Below are 18842 nucleotides of genomic sequence, written 5' to 3' on the forward strand. Positions count from 1 at the left end.
CCCCTCACAGGTGGCTGGGCAGTAACCCAGAATGAGGGCTGGACAGAGCAAGGGAAGAGGAGACAGCTGGGTTAGTGTGGGGCATGACCAGGAGTCAAAAGCCTTGGGTTCTTGTCCGAACCCTGCCTTCAACCTGTTAAACGATCTCAGGCGAATCATTTTACTTCTGTGAATCTCAGTCTTTTCATCTGTAAAATGGGGATAATATGGCGGTCCACACTGAGAGAGAAAAGGAAGACCTACAGTGGAGCATACTGAGACAGGCAGGAATCTCCTAGCGGGTCTCTGAAAATGAATGGCCTCTTTCCAGGGGCGGCAGCCATCACTGGGATTAGACCGGGAGGGCTACCTTGGAGGGGGATCTGTAGGACGATGGTACAGGACTTCTGCATCAGACTGTCCAAGTCCGAATCCTGACTCCACCACTTAGCAGCAGCGAGGGCTTGAGCAAGTTTCTGCATGTTTCTGCCTCAGTTTCTTCCTCTGTGTACCAGGGATAACAGTAGTCCCTCCCTCATCCTTAATCTGTGCAAAGCACCTGACCAGAGGGAGTCAGTCCAGGCTTCCCCCTGCCTCCCCTTTCCACCTTCTTTCTTGATGGGATGATGCCATCTCCCCACCACCAAGCAGGATGGCTGAGGGCCTATGGGACAATCTGCAGGAGCCCCACAAAGAGCTCGAATGGAAATTATTTGTTTCTCTTTCAAAGGTAAGCACCCGGGACTTCCTCGTGGGCTGACAGTTTGCATCTGCTCGTCTGTGATGTTCCCCTTGCAGGAGAAGGTTCACTTCAAAGCCTGCTTTATAAGAACAGTAGGGAAAACATCTGAGCATTTTGTAGTTAGGTCAATATTGCTTATGATTTCTTCCAACGCTCATCTGAGTTGGCGAAGAGGGAAGCGGGGTAGGCAGCGTTACATTTTGAGCACCAACCCTATGACAGACCCTATGTACATATTAACGTGGCATTAATGAAGGCATTGACACCTGTAGAGAAGTGTCACGTGCCCATGGTCATCCAGAGCCAGGATCGGACACTAGGTCTGATTGACCCCAATCCAGACTACGGTCTCTTGGAAATGCAGGAGAAGGGAGGCTTTCAACCCATGTTGCCAACCAAAGGCTGCCCTGTGTGACTTCAAGGCTCCAGCACAGACGGGCACTCTGCTGGGGGGCAGGTGGGGACCAAGGAGTAGCCACTCAGTTCAGCTCTGTAATCTGGGCCGTTTTCCCAGCAGCCACATTCAGGATAAAGAGAACCTCAGCAGGGAGCTTCGTGGGTCATTTACATGTTCTTGGCACAGTCCCAGCTTGGGCTTCAGGCTTTCGGTCGAGGTGTTCCTCTCGCTAGATGAGCAGGGTTGCCCACCATCATTTTCTTCCCTAGCCTTCCCATGAGGTTCGAGCAGTCATGCCCCATCCTGGGGACCACAGCAGGGAAGCAGTGAGCAGGACTCCTTGTGATGGGGGGGGGGAGGGGTTGAGGGTTGGCCAGAGAGCTCAGGATTGAGGAATCCCCACCCTTCCCCACCCCACCTATGCCAAATCTCCACAAAGGGGAGGGTTCCCCCCGGCATAGTCCCAGGCTGGAGCTCCTGTTATAAGCCAAATGTTGTCGTAGGTGCCTCAGTCCACATGCTGCCTCATTTAATACTTCCTCCAACCCTAGGAAGTAGAGACAATTATTCCCATTGTGCAGATGAGGAAACCCGGAGACTCGGGAACTATCCCTGGGAGCCGTGCAAGACAACCAGCTCAGCCATACGAAATTGAAATCATTTAATGGAAAAGATTTAGTTTACGATTGTAAATTACTCTGACCTGTGTAAGAAACACGGCCCAGCGTGTCAACGATGGCGGCATTTGTAGGGGTGGCGGCGAGGAAGCCACAGTTTGAAGGACTAATAGGTAGTGATCGATGGGCTTTGGCCGTGATAGCGAGCCCCCCATGAATATTAATTATTTGGGGAATTATGGAACACAGCGTGGCGTTATAAACAGCCCAGATACAAAGCAGTTACCCCTCTTTGGCAAATTACATAAGATCCAATTAAATGTGGCTCCAGCCGTGCTGAGCTGCAAAGATCCGACCTGAGAACTCGGCCTCACGTCTGAGAGCCAAGTGCCTCAAGAGCGTAAACTTTCGCTTGCAAGTCTCACCCTTCCAGAACCCACACATGTTTTATGGCTGTAAACGTCCAGCACCCCCACCGAAAAGCTACAGGAAGGAGGTGACAAAAGATGAATTTTATGTGCTTGGTGCGCACAGAGCCTCCCTGCAGGGCCACATCAGGCCCGGGGGGATGCAGCCGGAGCCTAAATCAGGCCGTGTCACAAACCCAAGGAGACCATCCATCCCCGCATCTGAACATGAGCTCCAGGATTGGTTCTGCTCTGGGGTCCCTGCAGCAGCGGCAGAGTCCCAAGGGGAGAAGGCGGTTGTGGCCCATTATGACACCCTTGCTGGGCCTTCGGAGGCCTCCTGGGAGGGTGTAGGCCTGGAGTGGTTTTGCGCGCCACTCAGGGAAGCGCCCAACCCCCACCTAGAGAATTGTGGATTAATGAAGTGACACGCAGTCACTGCTGTGGGGCCACATCTGGGAAGTGTGGTGGACTGAAAACCCTCGTACTTGGCTCAGAACCTGTTCTAGGGCCTGTGGAGGGCTTATAGGTGGGGGTGGGGGTGGGAAACTGGCCCTGGGTTGGGGGGGTATGGGGAGGACCACAGGAGCGCAGTGGAAGCCAGAACCGGGTAGGCTTGCCTTGTAGTTAGCCCACCCTACACCCAGCACCGACTCGGGCTCCCAGCCTGGGCAGAAGCCACCCTGAGATGATGGGCCGCTCCCCCCAACCCTGCCCCCACCCAGATATGTGAAGAGTGGATTTTGAAAGGAGCTAGGAGCCAACACTGTCACGAATGCGTTGAGGTGTGTTCCACTTTAAGAAAGCCTGTTAAGTGAACATTGCAACCTGGACCCAACTTCTGTTTCAAATATACCCATTGAGAAAAGCAAGGTCATAAAAGGCCCCCATTCCAAAAGAGATGGTGAACAGAGGCCAATCTGTAAAGGGAAGGTATCTGAGGGGAAACAGTGGGGTGACGGGGATTGAAGCTAGATGGTTAGCCAAGGAGCGAGTGAAGCCCCAGGTGGGACGGCAGTAGAGGGAAACAGACTGCTCAGGGCTGCCTGTGCACTCTCTGGAGGCGACATTCACACTTCAGTCCCTATGAGTGGAACCTCCTGCTGTTGTGCAGTGCGCGCCCTGCACAGCTGTCCACAGCCGTTCTGATAGTCCAATTCAGCATAGAGAGAGGTCAGTCTCCTGGCCTCTTCCCAACTCTTCAGTTGATGATACTGGAGGGTGGAAGTTGGACTGGGGTTTTCTTAAATGGAAATGCAACCAGGAAAAAAAAAAAAAAAGAAGATGAGGAGGAGAAAGATGAAGGGAAGAAAATACAGGGCAGAGATGCGGTCTGGAACCCAAATGGCCACTTTCCTGCTTACAGAGCTGAAAGTGTGGGTCAGAGAAAGGGCTGGGGGAGTCATTACACCCCAGTTCTATACCCTAGGACCCCAGCAGCACTGACAAGCCAGGGGGATAACCTGCCTGGGCCCTGGACAGGGAAAGACAAAGGGACACATAAAGCGATAGCCCGGTCCAGGGTTGGAGGGAGTGAAGAAATCCTGAAGGGGGAAGGGCCCAAACTACATTGGCCTGTAAGGTGCCGAGCCAGGCCTGTGTGCCTCCAAGCTCACTCCTCTGGGTGAGGCTGCCTCCCTGCCTGCTTCCCAGCGACACTTTCCTTCTGCCTGTTTCCACCAACAAATCATGCAGCAAGGTGAATTGCCGAGAGCGCACTGCCGGTGCCGACTGCACTTGCCCAGATCGTGTCCAGATGAAGATGTGATTATAATGGTGCGTTGGCATGCACGGACACACTAAAAACACTCTCCTGCCGAGGCAGCTCTTACATCAGCAGTGGAGGAGAGGGCGGGGGTTAGCAGGGGTTGCTTCCCACTAGTGACGCATACTTGCTGTGTGCACAGGACTCACAGCAACGATCATGGAGAATTTTCAATCACCCGGGTCACTGAGCAGCACAACCCCTCCTGACACTCACTCATATGTTCACCTTACTACCTGTCTGAGGCTCCCCTGCCAGGCCAGGGCTCTTTTCCTCTGTGCCTCTTTGCCCAGGCAGTTCCCTCCACCCCGAACGTCCTTCCCATTTCTCCTCTGCCTGATGAACCACACAGTCTTCTTCAACTCAGCTCAAAGGTGACCACCCCCTCCATAAAGTCTTTTCTGAGCTCCCCTACTCTGAGTTGGTCTGGCCATTCTGTCCTCAGTGCCCCCACTACCTCTGTACAATGTCACCCATTACAGCACTTGCTTTGTTATGTGCATGTCTGTTCTTTCCAGACTGTAAGCCCCGCAGTCACAAGAACCACAGCTCATTCATTGTCATAGCCCCAGTTTCTAGCAGTGTTCCTAGAACAGAATAGGTGTTACATAAATGTTTATTGGACACATGGAAAGTGGATGGGGGGGTAGGTGAATGAATAGATGGGTGGATGAGTGGATGGCTGGGTGTGGATAGAAGGATAGAGGTATGACTAGATGGACAGGTAGATATGGGTGGATGGATCGATGGATGGATGAATGGATGGGGGGTGGGTGGACATGGGTAGATGGGTGGATGGATTGATGGATGGGTGGATGAGTGGGCATGGGTAGATGGATGAATGGAAGGATGGATCGATGGATGAGTGGATGGGTGGGTGGGTGGGTAGACATGGGTAGATGGGTGGATGGATGGATGGATGGATGGATAAGTGGTTGGGTGGGTATGGGTGGAATGATGGGTAGACAGATAGATGAGTGGATTGATGTGTGTGGGTAGAGGGATGGATGGATTGATGGATGAGCGGATGGGTGGCCATGGGTGGATGGATGGATGGACTGATGGATGGGTAGATGGTATTTGTATGAATGGATGGATGAATGGAAGGATAGATGGATGGATGAGTGGGAGGGTGGGTGCAGGTAGGTGGGTGGATGGATAAATGGATGGGTGGGTATGGGTGGAATGATGGGTGGATGGGTGGATGCGTGGATGGGTAGGTGTGGGTGGATGGATGGATTGATGGATGGGTGGATGGATGGGTAGACATGGGTAGATGAATGGATGGATAAGTAGAGGGGTGGGGATGGTGGATGGATTGATGGATGGGTGGATGAGTAGGCATGGGTAGATGGATGAATGGATGGATGAATGGATGGATGGGGATGGATGAGTAGATGGGTGGGTGCAGGTAGATGGATGGATGGATAAAAATAAAACTGCAGAGGGTGTTGCCCCATGAAACAAAAGCTGGAAGGAATCTTGTAGAGCTTCAGAGGCATATCTAGAGCCAGCAGGGCCCAAGGTAAAAGTCATGTTAGAATGAGACAAGTTACAGTCTTTTTTAAAAAAATCCTCTTGCTTTTTGCATAAATGATTCACCATTTTCTGCTCTTGTTGTCTCCCACTCATAGATATTTTTGCAAAGGATATACCTTTTTATTTATTATTGGTCACAAACCATGGCTAATGCACTTTTTGAATTGATTGTTGTCAAAGTGCTGCGTCAGCTACTACGACCAGTTTCCAGCCAGCACAACAAAGAACTCTGTGTGACCTCAGTGCAGGATCAGGGCATCGCTGGATTCTGATTGGGTGAAACTTCCTCTGGTCCAAATGGTCCAAACACCAGTCGGGGTTGCTCCTACCGAAGAGAGCAGGTTATGCTTACTCTTCCTGCAAGGAAGTCACATTCTGTATTTTATAAGGTATATAGTAATTTGCTCTGCTCAGCATTTATCTGGTCTATGTGAATATTCAACAATGAGTAGTTTTCAGGTTTCTACAGATAAAGCCTCCACAAATGCATTTCCTCTCAGTTCCAAATTCAATCAAATAGCAGTGTTTAGCTAAGTTCCGAGACCACATCTGTGATTGACTAGTGATGTCTGCCATGTACCCAGAATGGGGGAGCGAAGCCGTCACCTGCTTTGCAGATGAAAAAGCTAAGTTCCCTGAGAGGACAGCTGCAGAACAGCAGAGCCAAGATTAGGATGTCTCCTGACCCCCAATCAGGAGCCCTGCAGTTGGACAGACCTGGGTCTGTATCCTGCCTCTGCCACTTCTCAGCTGTGTGGTGGTGGGCAAGTTACCCAAATTTGCTCATCTGTAGAATGGGGATAATAGCATTTAACCAGCAAGGTTATTGAGAGGACTAAACTGTTCAATGAATCTATGCACTATTTCCCGTGTCGGGGTCTGAAGAACACATGTTCCCATCTCTCAAATCTCTGCCCCAGCCTCCACCCACCCACCCAGGAATTGCCTCTACTCCCTGTGGACCCCACTTCCTGTGGCCGATGCTTTCCACGTAGATAGTTGTTAAAGATGCAGACTGCTGCATTCTAATTCCATGACCATAGTCACTTCAGCGCTCCAGTCCTGCCAGATACACAATGAAGGCATAAAAGCCTTCATCACGCTGCTGTGGGAATTCAAGGAGTCAGTAGCAATAAGGTGCTTCATGAGGCTTCAATAAATATCAGCTGTGCCTGTACTATCAGCCCGTCTACAGTCAGTCTTTCGGGCACATAGTGCTTCTTCTCGCAGGGTCAGCGTGAGGACTGAAGGAGACGATATTCTTGAAAGTGCCTACTCCGTGGCCTGGCACGTAGCAGGTGCGCTCAAGCTGGCAGGTGTTCTTACTGCTCGGTCACTACGACTTTTGCTTCTTCCCTCTGCCATGTCTTCTCCTTTGACCTTGTTGTTGAACTGTCCCTGGAGCCGGCAGGGACGGGGGATGGAGCTACCCCATGGCTTCTGTGCTGCCTGCAAGGACATGTTTCCCCTGAGACCCCATTGCAGTCTGTGACTGACTGATCGGTAGATTTGATTTTAGCATTTTATTTGATTTTAGTATTGTTTAAAAGGAGCGCAATATAATCATTTGTGAACACACTAAATCATTCGGCAGGATTCAATAAAAACATCAAACTGAAAATTATGTCTCGAAAGCAGGCTCTGACTTCCCCTCCATCTGGGTGGGCAAGGCGGAAGTTTGCACTTGGCGTGGGAGGTGGAAAAATGAGTGGGAGATCACAGGGTCTGGCTAAGAGGTAGGGGGACCTCATGGTCACCTGATCCTAGAAACTGGGACCTCTGAGAGTGTAGTACCCTTCGAGTCCTGCCCCTTACAGATGGGACAGAGAAGCTCAGAGAGGTTGAGTGGCATGCCCAAGGTCACGAAGGAAAACCTGCCATTGACTAGTCCAGGACTCAGATGTGATTTGGTGCCGAGCCTACCTCAGTGCAGAGCCTATGGGGACGACAGAGTGGACCCTCTGCTCCTGTGTGACTTGGAGAGGGCAGCCCCTTGCACTTGTCCTCTGTACTTAGGCTAGGAGAAACAGGATGGGGCAATTCATTCGATAAACAATTATGAAGCACCTACTATGTGCCAGACCCTGTCCTAGAGGCCTGAGATCCAGTGGGCAGGGAGAGATCTGGGCACAGTTGGAGAGGGGATGCCAGTTAGGACAGGCATGTGGGACCAGCCACCAGACTGCCCCCTTGAATGAAGGACCTTTATAGGTGCTTCCCTAACCTAAAGACAACAAACACATGTAAGCACTGTGCCAGGTGCCAGGCCTCGTCTCATCTAACCCTCAAAGAAGCCCTGTGAGTTGCAAATTATTAGCTCTGCTTTGCAGGTCAGGAAGCTGAGGCCCAGAGTACTTAAGTAACTGAGGCTGTCAGTGATAGCGCTCTGTTCTGCCCACTACCCTTCAGCTGTGCAAGATGGGGGAAGAGGCAGGGGACAGCCCCCCCCCCCCGGGATTTGGGGACATCCATACTATGCTGGCCGAAGTAGGGCTTAGGCAAACGGGAGTCCCGTTTTACTCATCTCTCCAGCCCCAGTGCCCCCACAGCAGCATCCCAGCCAAGGTCTGAGTGTGGGCTGCAGACACAAGGAAAAGGCCAGGGAGCTTGGCAAGGTAGACCCACTGACTCCCTCCGTGTTGTTCAAACAGCAGACAGGCCCGTGGGCAGCTGTGCTAACTGCAGCGCCACCTGCTGGCCCTCCTCGGGATCTATGGGCTGGGGACGCTGGGAAAGCCGGTGACTGAGGAACAGCCCAGGATGTCCCCAGGCAGGGAGGCAGCAAACACAAGCTTCTCTCTCTCGAGAAAGTGAAAACGACTGTGGACAGAAGCCTTGAGACAGTGGAGCAATGAAAGGCAAGCACCAGAATACTCAATCACAAAAGTGCTGAGTTCTTTGTTCAGTTCATAAATTTCAGCAATTATCCAAAGCCCCCGTTTCCATGGCACAGTGGAAAAGCAGGGGGGGAGGGTGAGATGTGAAGTACGTGCAAGAATACTTCCAGGCTCCATCCCGGGCATCTCTCCTCTCTCCCAGCTCCAGACCCCTCCATCCAGCTGCCTCTGGTCAGCAAGAGTCCTTATCATAATAAACCCAACTCAAAGTAACTCAACCAAAAAAGGCGGAGATTGCGGGTCTGCAGAACCAAACTGTAGGCAAGCAGAGGCGGAGCTGAGCGGCCTGCTGCATGAATGAAGGGGCAGAGAAACATGAGGGAGTTTTTAGGTGATGGGGCTGGGCACTAAGTCTTGGTGAGCACCTGCCGGCTGCAGGGCATTAATCTCGTTTGATCAGACGAGGGCACTCACAGCTGGGGTGGGGGAGTTACCAAGGTCACACAGCTGGCCCATGAAAGTGGCGTTCAAGATTCTGCCTAGCTCCTTCCACTGCCTCTAATCCTCCCAGTAAAAGAATAAATTTAGGATCTATGTCCAATATGATAGGACATAGAGACTTAAGAGGCCTTAAAGCCATTTCATCCACTGCACACCCAGTGCTTGAATCTCTCTCTTCCCATCCCAGCCAGGGATTCACGTCGCGTCCACTTGAACACTCCTCAGGATGGGGAATTCACTCTCAAGACAGTGATTGTATTATTGAATCACACTAGTAAGTTAGAAAGTTGAGCCAGAACTTATCCTTCTTTAGGATTAAAGTAATGCATGTAATGTGCCCACCGCAGTGCCCACGACATCAATAAATGTTATCATCGTCTTCATTTCCTTTACTACAGCTATCCTTGTATCTGTCTTTCCCTTGGGAAACCAGAAAACAAATCTCATTCTTCCCTGAGACAGCCCTTCAGATATCTGAAGACAGTGCTTCAGGGTCCCCCTGAGGCTTTGCTTGCCCAGGATAAACAAATACTCCAACCCACTGTCAGATACTCATTGCTAAGCAAGAGTTGAGGCTGTACGTGCTGTGATTTTCCAGCGGCTACGATGTGTGAGTCTTCGGAAGAGCTGACGGAACAGGTGATGAACCAGCCACAACAGGGTAGCCGTGGCAGCCGTGGCAGCCGTGGCATCCAGGTCGTGACCTCTGCAGCAAAAGGGATGTGGTTGACCCTGAACAAACCTTGGCTCATCACCATCCGAGTTTTACCAGCCACACTCTTGGTCGACCCACTGTGGGAACCTGTTTTAATAAGAGAAAAAGAAATGAGCTCCCCCTCCAGAGTTCATTTATATCATTTTAGACCCGTCGCTTTGCCAAAAGTCACGATTAGTTTTTCCCAAAGCCAGTTTGGGGGTTTAATGATCCAATACTGAGCAACATAGGGGACCCAATCCATTCTAATCAGAGGATATCTCCTACCCCCAAACTTCCTTATTTACAGATGGGAAAACAAAGGTCCAGAAGAGAGCAGTGACTTATCCAAGGTCGTACAGGAAATTTGTGCAAAAGCCTGGCCAACTCATGACCTCCAAGAAAGATGAAAGAGTAGAGCAAACCATGAGAAAGGAAGAAGAAAGAAACCATGAGATTAAAAGAAAAAGAAAGGCTCTGGAAAAGTCCTCCTTGGAGTGTTTCTCCCTCCCTCCCTCCTCCCTCCCTCCCACCAAGTTACTCTAGAGACAACGTAGTGTGATAAGCACAAGGCCGGAATCAGAAATTCCCAGGCCTATCTGCTGGCTCTGCCACTGGGCAGGTTCGTGATCTTAAACGGGCTACTTAACCTTTCTGATACTCCAGTTTCTCATTAATAGAATGAGAATAGGAACAGCAAACCTCAAAGGAGTCCTGTGAATGTTAACTAAAATAAGTATAGAGGCTTTCAGTTCCCAGTAATGGTGGAGCAGCTTATATCGGACAAACTCCTGAAAAAAGCAATTACAAATTCTGCACAAAATATATTAAAGCTACTATTTGGTGGCACTGGAAAGAGACGAAAAGCAGGCAGAAACTGGAAGATACACAGCCATTGAAGGAAGGGAACCACCCTGAGTGACGTACACATTTATTGACCTGACCTCCCCTGGAAGGCACGCCAAGTTCTAAGGGAATCCTGGGGTAGAGTTCAATAAGGAAGCAGCAGCCGTTGAGTTAAGAAATCAGAAGTCAGAGTTCAGGGTTGCCTGAAAGGCTAAAAAACTGGGAAGAGAAATCCTAAAAAGGAGGATCACCCCCATATGGGGAGCCCCCAAGCTTTTATATAAACCTCCCTAAAGTCCTGGCCTGAACCTCAAACTTGGTACAGATGGGGAGAGACTCCAAGAAGCTCAGGAGAAAAACAACTGTTGAAAGAAATGGGCAGTGATTTCAGCAGCTGCCACTGGGGGGAGACAGACTTGAAATCCACGTCCCACCAAGTTGGAGAGACTTGATAAACACCTCAGACCTTCCACCGAAATCCCAGAAGAGTCATTCCTCAGGAGTTAAGATCACATCCCAAAACAAAGAGCTATAGTCCAGAACGAAGGGCAAAACTAAAATACGCCCACCTATAAACAAAGCCTAAACTGTGCCTCCACAAAATCAAAGAGATTCACCATGAATTTAACTGCCTCCTAGAACAAAACCCAGCACCATTCAGTGGAAGATAACCGAGTCACTATAAAGAGTTATTCACAATGTCCAGTGTACAATTAAAAAAGACTACGTCCCCCATATGTAATCAAAACCTACTAGACACATGAAAAAAGAAGGAAAATATGAAAAGACAAATAAACAACCAGGCGAAACAGATCCACATATAGCCCATGTTGGAATCAGAAACAGCAACTTTAAAATAACAATGATAAGCATGTTAGAAAATTACAGAAAGAGATGTAAATAATGAGAAGCTTCTAGACAAGATATGAAAACTTTTTTTTTTTTTTAAAGATTCCATTTATTCAACAGAGATAGAGACAGCCAGCGAGAGAGGGAACACAAGCAGGGGGAGTGGGAGAGGAAGAAGCAGGCTCATAGCGGAAGAGCCTGATGTGGGGCTCAATCCCATAACGCCGGGATCACGCCCTGAGCCGAAGGCAGACGCTCAACTGCTGTGCCACCCAGGCGCCCCGAAAACTTTTTTTAAAAGGTCAACCTACACCTGAAATATAATTACCTGAAACAGAAAAACTGTTGGCTGGGATGATCAGAAGACTGGAGACAAAACAATAAATTAACACCAAACTTGAAGGCCGATTAATGGAAATTATTCAAATGAGACACAGAAAGGGGGGAAAAAGACTGATAAAAGTGAACAGAGCCCCAGTGATTTGTGAAACAGTATCAAGCAAACCAACATGCATATAAATAGGATCCCAGCAAGAATGGAGACAGAGAATGGAGAAGAAAAAATAATTGAAGAAATATTGTCTAAAAATTTTCTAAAGTTGTTTAAAAGCATCATTCCACAGATTCAGGAACCTCAGTGATCTCCAAGAAGGATAAATACAAAGAAAACCACATCTAGGCATGGCACAGTCAAAATCCTGAAAACAAAACAACAACAAAATCTTAAAAGTAGTCAGAGAAGAGAGGGAGCAATGAAAAAATGATGACTGATTTCTCATCAAAAACAACAGAGGCCAGAAGACAGTGGAATATCTTTGAAATGGTGAAAAAAGACACTTAACAACCTGGAATTCTATACACAGCCAAAATGTGTTTCAAAAAAAAAAAACAAAATTAACACATCTTACAGATAAATGAAAACAGAGACTGTTTGCCACGAGTGAACCCACACTAAATAAATGATAAAGTTCTTCCACCTGAAGAGAACTGACAGCAAATGGAAATTCAGATCTACACAAAAGAATAAATGAACAGCAAGTGTGCCTGGGTGGTGCAGTCGGTTAAGCATCCGACGCTTGGTTTTGACTCTGGCCCTGATCTCAGATTCGTGAGATCGAGCCCCACATCAGGTTCCGTGCTCAGCATGGAGTCTGCTGGAGATTCTCTCCTTCTCCTTCTGCCCCTCCCACTCATGGTCTCTCTGTCTCTCTCTCTCTCTCTCTCTTTCAAATAAACAAATAAATCTTTAAAAAAAAAAAACATGAATAAACAGTGAAAATGGTACATATATGGTTAAATTTGAATATGTTTTCTTTCTTATCTTGGCTTCTCTGAAAGTCAGTGGGCTACTTAGGGGAGAAATAGTAACAGTATACTGTAGTGTTTATAACAGATGTAAAAGTAAAATATATGACAGCAATAGCATAAGGGACAGGAAGGGATGTAAATAGAATTTTATGAGGAGTGGTATTATATTAATTCAAAATAGATTCTGATAAGTTAAGGTGCATATTATAAATCCTAGAGCAACCACTAAAAATAATAATATGAAGAGGTATAAAGCAAAAACCAATAGAGGAGATGGAATGATCTACTAAAACAATACTCAGTTAATCCAAAAGGAGTCAGGGAAGGTAGAACAAAGGAAGAAATAGTGGAGACAAATAGGAAACAAAGAGCAAGACTGTGGACTTCAACTCAACCATATCCAGAATGATATTAAATGTAAATGTATTAATCCCTCCAATTAAAACACAGAGATTGTCAGATAGGGTAAAATCGCAGCACTCAAATAGGCTGTTTACAGGAGATGTGCCTTAAATATAAAAATATTCTGATAGGTTGAAAGTAAAAGGGTGGGCCAAAAAATTAAAAGAATGGGAAAAGATAAGTAAGCATAAGAAAGTTGATATGTCTATATATACAAAGTAAACCTCAAAACAAATGATTGCGTGAGCTAAAGAGAGTTATTTCACAATGATAACAGAATCAATTTCTCAAGAAGATATCATGATCTTAAATATGTATGTGCCTAATGATAAAGTTTCAAAAATGCATGAAGCAAAAATTGATGGACCTAAAGGGAGAAACAGACAAATCTATAGTCATTGTTAGAGATTTGAGCACTACTCTCTCAGTGATTGACTAGACAAAAATTCAGTAAAGAGATAGAAGATTGGAGTAACACTATCCAACAACTTGACCTAATTGCTTTTTATAAAATATCTACACCAACGATTACAGAAGACACATACTTTTCAAGTGCACATGGAACATTCACCAAGATATACTAAATGCTGGACTAGAATTCGCTCTCAGTAAATTGTATAGGAATGAAACCATGAAGAGAATGTTTCCTGATCAAAGCATAATTAAATTAGAAATCAAAAACAATAAGGAATAAGAGGTAACACAAGTTACCAATATCAGGAATGAAAGAGAAGACAATACTACCAATTTTACAGACATTTAAAAAATGATAGGGGAATATTATATATAAGCATATGCTAATAAATCCAAAAACTTAGATTAAATGGACAAATTCCTTGGAAAACAACACAACAAAAACACCACAAGAAGAACTGGAAAGTCTGATTATCTCTAAATCTACCAAAGGAATTGAATTCATAATTAAAAATCATCTCTCTCTCTCTCTCTCTCACACACACACACACACACACATATACCATCACCAAGTCCAAATGGCTTCACATTTAGGACAGGAATGATACCAAGTCTACACAAACTGAGAAAATAGAAAAAAAGGAAACACTTTATAAATTTTGTATGAAGTTAGCATAACCGCAATACCAAAACCTGAGCAAGCATTACAAGAAAAGTAAAATAAATTCAATATCACTCATGAGCATAGATGAAAAATCCTCCACAACACATTAGTAGATCAAATACAAGAATATATAAAGGGAATAATACATCATGACCAAGTGGGGCTTATGCCAGAAATGCAAGGTGGTTTCAGCATCTACGGATCAATCAGTATCAATCACCTTATTAACAGAATAAATGAGAAAAATCATGGGATCATCTCAGTAGAAACAAGAAACACATTTGGCAACACGCAATACCCATTAAAGATAAAGGTGCTCAGCAAACTAGAAATAGGGGGAAACTTTCTCAATCTGAGAAGAGCATCTAAGAAAAAAAAAATACGCCTAACATATTTAATAGTGAAGAAATGAACCCTTTCCTCCTACGATCAGGAACAGGGTAAGAATAGCCTCTATCTTCAATTTTTTTCCAACATTACACAATACACAGTTTCTGGCCAATGCACCGAAGCAAGAAAAAAAAAAAAAATAGAGACCAGAGAGGAAGAAGTAAAATTCAGCAATAAAAAAGAATGAACTACTGAGACATGCAAAAGCATGAATGAATCTTGAAAACATTCTGCTGAGAGAAAGAAGGCAGACACAAAAGAGTACATGCTGTATGCTTCTATTTATATAAAATCCTAGAGCAGACACGACTCATTTATGACAGAAAGCAGATCGGTGATGGCCGGAGCGTTGGAAGGAGACTGCAAATCGGGCATTTCTCAGAGTCAATAGAGATGTTCTGCATCTCGATTAGGACGGTTGTTACCAGGATGTACGCACTTGTAACAATTTATTCAGTTGTACATTAAAATTGATGCATTTTATTATATGTAAATGACATCTGAATGAGGGATTTTGAAAGCAGGAAAAATATACACCATTCAGAAAATGAAAACGTAAGCCACAAACTATAGGAGGTACAGAGAAAATATTCTCAGGACCCATATCTGACAAAGGACTTGTATCCAGAACATACGGAGTCTCTTACAGCTTAATAATAAAAGTAAAAAGTAAGCAAGTTTCTTTAATGGGCAAAAGACTTGAAAATACGTGTCACAAAAGATAATATATGAATGGCCAATTAGCACTTAAAAATGGGCTCGAGATCATCAATCATCAGAGAACTGCAAATAGAAGCAACGAGATAGAACTATACCCCCACAAGAATGTCTCAGATTAGACACAGGGACAAAATCAAGATTGGGCAAGGATGCGGCGTCACTAGAACTCTCGTTCGCTCCTGGTAGGGATGAAAGGGAGTTCAACCACCGTGGGCGACGGTGTCACACTTTCTACAAAGTTATCCCTAGACCTAGCTTATGAAGCAGCGATTCTACTCCTAGCCATTGACCTAAGAGAAATTAAAATACCTGTCCGAAACCTGAACTGACTTGTATATAATGTTAATAGCGACTTTTTCATAATTACCAAAAACTGGCAACAATCCAAGTGCCCATCCTCGGGTGAACGGATGCAGATTGTGGTGTATTTATACATGGAAAACCATGCAGCGATTAAAAAAAAATGAACTAATGCACACGACCATGTGGATAAATCTCAAAAACATTATGTTGAGCAAAAGAAGCCAGGCACAAAGACGTGCTTCGTGTAAATGTTCATTTATATGAAGTTTGAGAACAGACAAAGCCAACCTATGGTGGTAGAATCCGTAACAGAGACTGGTTGGGTGGATGGCGGTTGATTGGAAAGGGACAGGAAGAAACGCTCTGGGGTGATCAAAAATGTCTTAGGTCTTGGGGTGCCTGGGTACCTCAGTCGGTTGAGCAGCCAACTCTTGAGCCGCTCGGGTTATGGTCTCAGGGTCCTGGGATCAAGCCCTGTGTCGGGCTCCACATTCAGCAGGGAGTCTGCTTGAGGGTCTCTCTCTCTCCCTCTGCCCCTCACCTGCACTGGAGCTTTCTCTCTCTCTCTCTCTCTCTCTCTCTCTCAAGTAAGTAAATAAACCTTTTTTTTTTAAATGTCTTAAGTCTTGATTTAAGTGATAGGTATACAGGTATATACATTTTTCAGAATTTGTTGAACTGTGCTTTGAAAAACGTATGCATTTTATTGCTTTTTTATTCTTCACTTTTTTAAAAAAGATAGCTATAAAGGACTTAGCTTGGGGCTTAACACATAGTAAGTGCTCATAGCCATTAATTTCCCTTATCCTTCACCTTCCCCATATCCAGCAGGCACGTCCCATAGGCATGACAGCATTCTATGGTCATCGGACCTCTGAAAATAAGAATGACATTTTTCGGGGCACCTGGGTGGCACAGCGGTTAAGCGTCTGCCTTCGGCTCAGGGCGTGATCCCGGCGTTATGGGATCGAGCCCCACATCAGGCTCCTCCGCTAAGAGCCTGCTTCTTCCTCTCCCACTCCCTCTGCTTGTGTTCCCTCTCTCGCTGGCTGTCTCTATCTCTGTCAAATAAATAAATAAAATCTTTAAAAAAAAAATAAAAGAATGACATTTTTCCCATAAGAGTTGGTCCACAACATGACACTGGAGAGTTGCTCTAGTCTGGGCCACGGATCATAAATAAACCTGATTACGCCATTTCTTCCTGGATCCTCCTGCAGGCTTTGGCCCCTAAGCCTAGGTCTAGAGTCCCAATGTTCCCAGCCAAGAGGGTAAGAATTTAGTTGGGTCATTCCAAGGGACTCAAGACGACAAAGTATGGAAGTAGAAAGACACGTGGCATGTGTAAGAGACTTTGAGATCAGCATTTATGGGAAGGTTACAAGACAGGAAAACTAGTATTGGAGTCCAACGCTGAAAGCCTATGAGGTCAATGGAGTTAGATCGGCATGTAGGAGATGCTCGATAATTGTTGATTGAATAAGTGAATGAATGAGATCCTGGGGCTGTCGATGCTGAGCCTGCAGGGCTGACTGCTGCCCCCACCTTCCTGTCTTGCAGCTCACATACCTGCCCCCACCCTGGGGCGAGTGCCGATCCTCAGAGATGGGACTCGACTTCTTTCCTGTTTACAGTATCACCGCCTGTCGGATTGACTGTGAGACACGCTACATCGTGGAGAACTGTAACTGCCGCATGGTGCACATGCCAGGTCAGTGCCAGGGACTGCCTGGGACCTTCTCTGCACTTCGCACCCCAGTGGTAAACACTGTACCCACTCCACGAGGATCCACAGGGACGCTGTTCTGGGAAGGCTAGTATTTGGTCCCAAACACTTAGAGGGCAGATAGAAGCATCCAGACTAGCAACCAAGGCAGCATCCTGGTGTCCAGAAGTGTCCAGATGTTTGAAGAATGCTTCTCGCAGCGCTCAATATGTTTGCTAATTGTTCGCTGCTCTTACCTCCTAGAGTTCGGTGTCCAGGTATCTGAGTGCTTACAATTCTTGAATCCTGTTATGGTACCTGTTCAAACATCCAGGTGTCTATTGCTTTCCTCCAGATGGCTCCCTTCTTGCATCCAAATGTCTAGTACTCTTTCGAATGAGGCAAAAGTCCATCAGCCAGCAAATAAATGTACATGTGCTCACATTTCTGTTGTCAGACTAACAAGGCATGCAGCCATCTCATTAGATGATCTCATTAGAGATGGTCAGCTAATCAGGAGCAGAAGTGCAGGGGGTGGAGGCTGGGAGGGCTGATTTGAGCCTGAAGAGTTTGGTATCACAGCATAGGAGGAAGAATGACAGGCTGGAGGCAGGGGCGTTGGCTTCTAATTCAGATTCCTCCATTCACCTGCTGTGTGACCTAGCACAAGTTACTAAACTTCTCTGTTCTTACCTTCATTTATCTTTAAAACACAATCATTCGTTGTTATGAGGATAAAATTAGGCTAAAATATGCTTACATCGAAAACCGGGGATGTACTGTATGGTGACTAACATAATATAATAAAAAATCATTATAAAAAAATTAGGTTAAAATATGAAAGTGCAAAAGTCAGTGGTCCTCGTATTAGCACATGGGGAGAGGAAACCAAAAGTACTATTGACTGATGACCCCCTGTGTGTTGGGAATGTCTCTATGATATTTCATGGCCACTATTTCATAGTTGTATCATACTTGATTTAAGTTTATTTAACTAAATCTTTATATCGGACATTTAGTTCATTATAAATTGTTTTCTGTTATAACCAGTGCTAAGATGAACACGCTTCTAGACAAATTCTGAATTATTCCATCAGTCATCAACAATTTTCCTAGTGATCTAAATATATAATTGTCGATCTTTGAAATTGCTCTGAGACTCCCAGAAGACAGAGCAAAAAGAGAAACATACCAGTTACATTGTTACTGTTGGAAATGAGGAAGCATACCAGCTCTCCGCTCTTGAGAAAGGTGCTTGGGGAAATAGCAAGGAAAGGACATTGTGGTAGGTTTAACTTTAGCATTTGGCAAAAGGAAAAAAAAGTCAGGGGCGGGGGGGTTCTGGATTTCTAGAGAGACCAGGGAGGAGAACAGAGCACTGATGAATGTTAGCTGCCTGATGCTCAGGCCGGGTCGCAGCCAGTGAGGTTCCCCCATGGAACCTGGGCCAAAAGCAAGCAGTAGATTTTAATCATTCCACTCATGACACTGTTACTGGCCTCTCAGTTACTAGTGTGGAATTAAGGGCAGAGCAAGAGGAGACTTACAAAGCAGCCCTTGCTCACAGACAGCAGAGGGGTGTGGCGGAAAGAGCCCTGGCCTGGGGGTCAGACTGACCTGGGTTCAAAGCCCATCTCCTCCACTGCTAGCTCTGGTGTCCTGGGAAGGCAGGATACTTAAGCCTCAAATCTCGCTGGGGAAAACAGACACAGTGTTTCCTATTTCATGTGAGTTACAGGCAAATATGCACTCCAGACCTAGCA

General features: G+C 46.1%; 1 protein-coding gene across 2 annotated transcripts in view; it reads left to right on the plus strand.

The window, feature by feature from the left end:
• Positions 1-18842, plus strand: part of ASIC2 (acid sensing ion channel subunit 2) — a 987213-nt gene that overhangs the window by 956624 nt on the left and 11747 nt on the right. For both annotated transcript variants that reach the window (XM_026517621.4, XM_044390817.3), the window contains exon 4: positions 16935-17085. In XM_026517621.4, coding sequence (XP_026373406.1) covers positions 16935-17085 — 151 coding nt within the window. The remainder of the gene's footprint in view (positions 1-16934; positions 17086-18842) is intronic.

This window comes from Ursus arctos, unplaced genomic scaffold, assembly GCF_023065955.2.
Source record: "Ursus arctos isolate Adak ecotype North America unplaced genomic scaffold, UrsArc2.0 scaffold_24, whole genome shotgun sequence".
NCBI classification, from domain to species: domain Eukaryota; kingdom Metazoa; phylum Chordata; class Mammalia; order Carnivora; family Ursidae; genus Ursus; species Ursus arctos.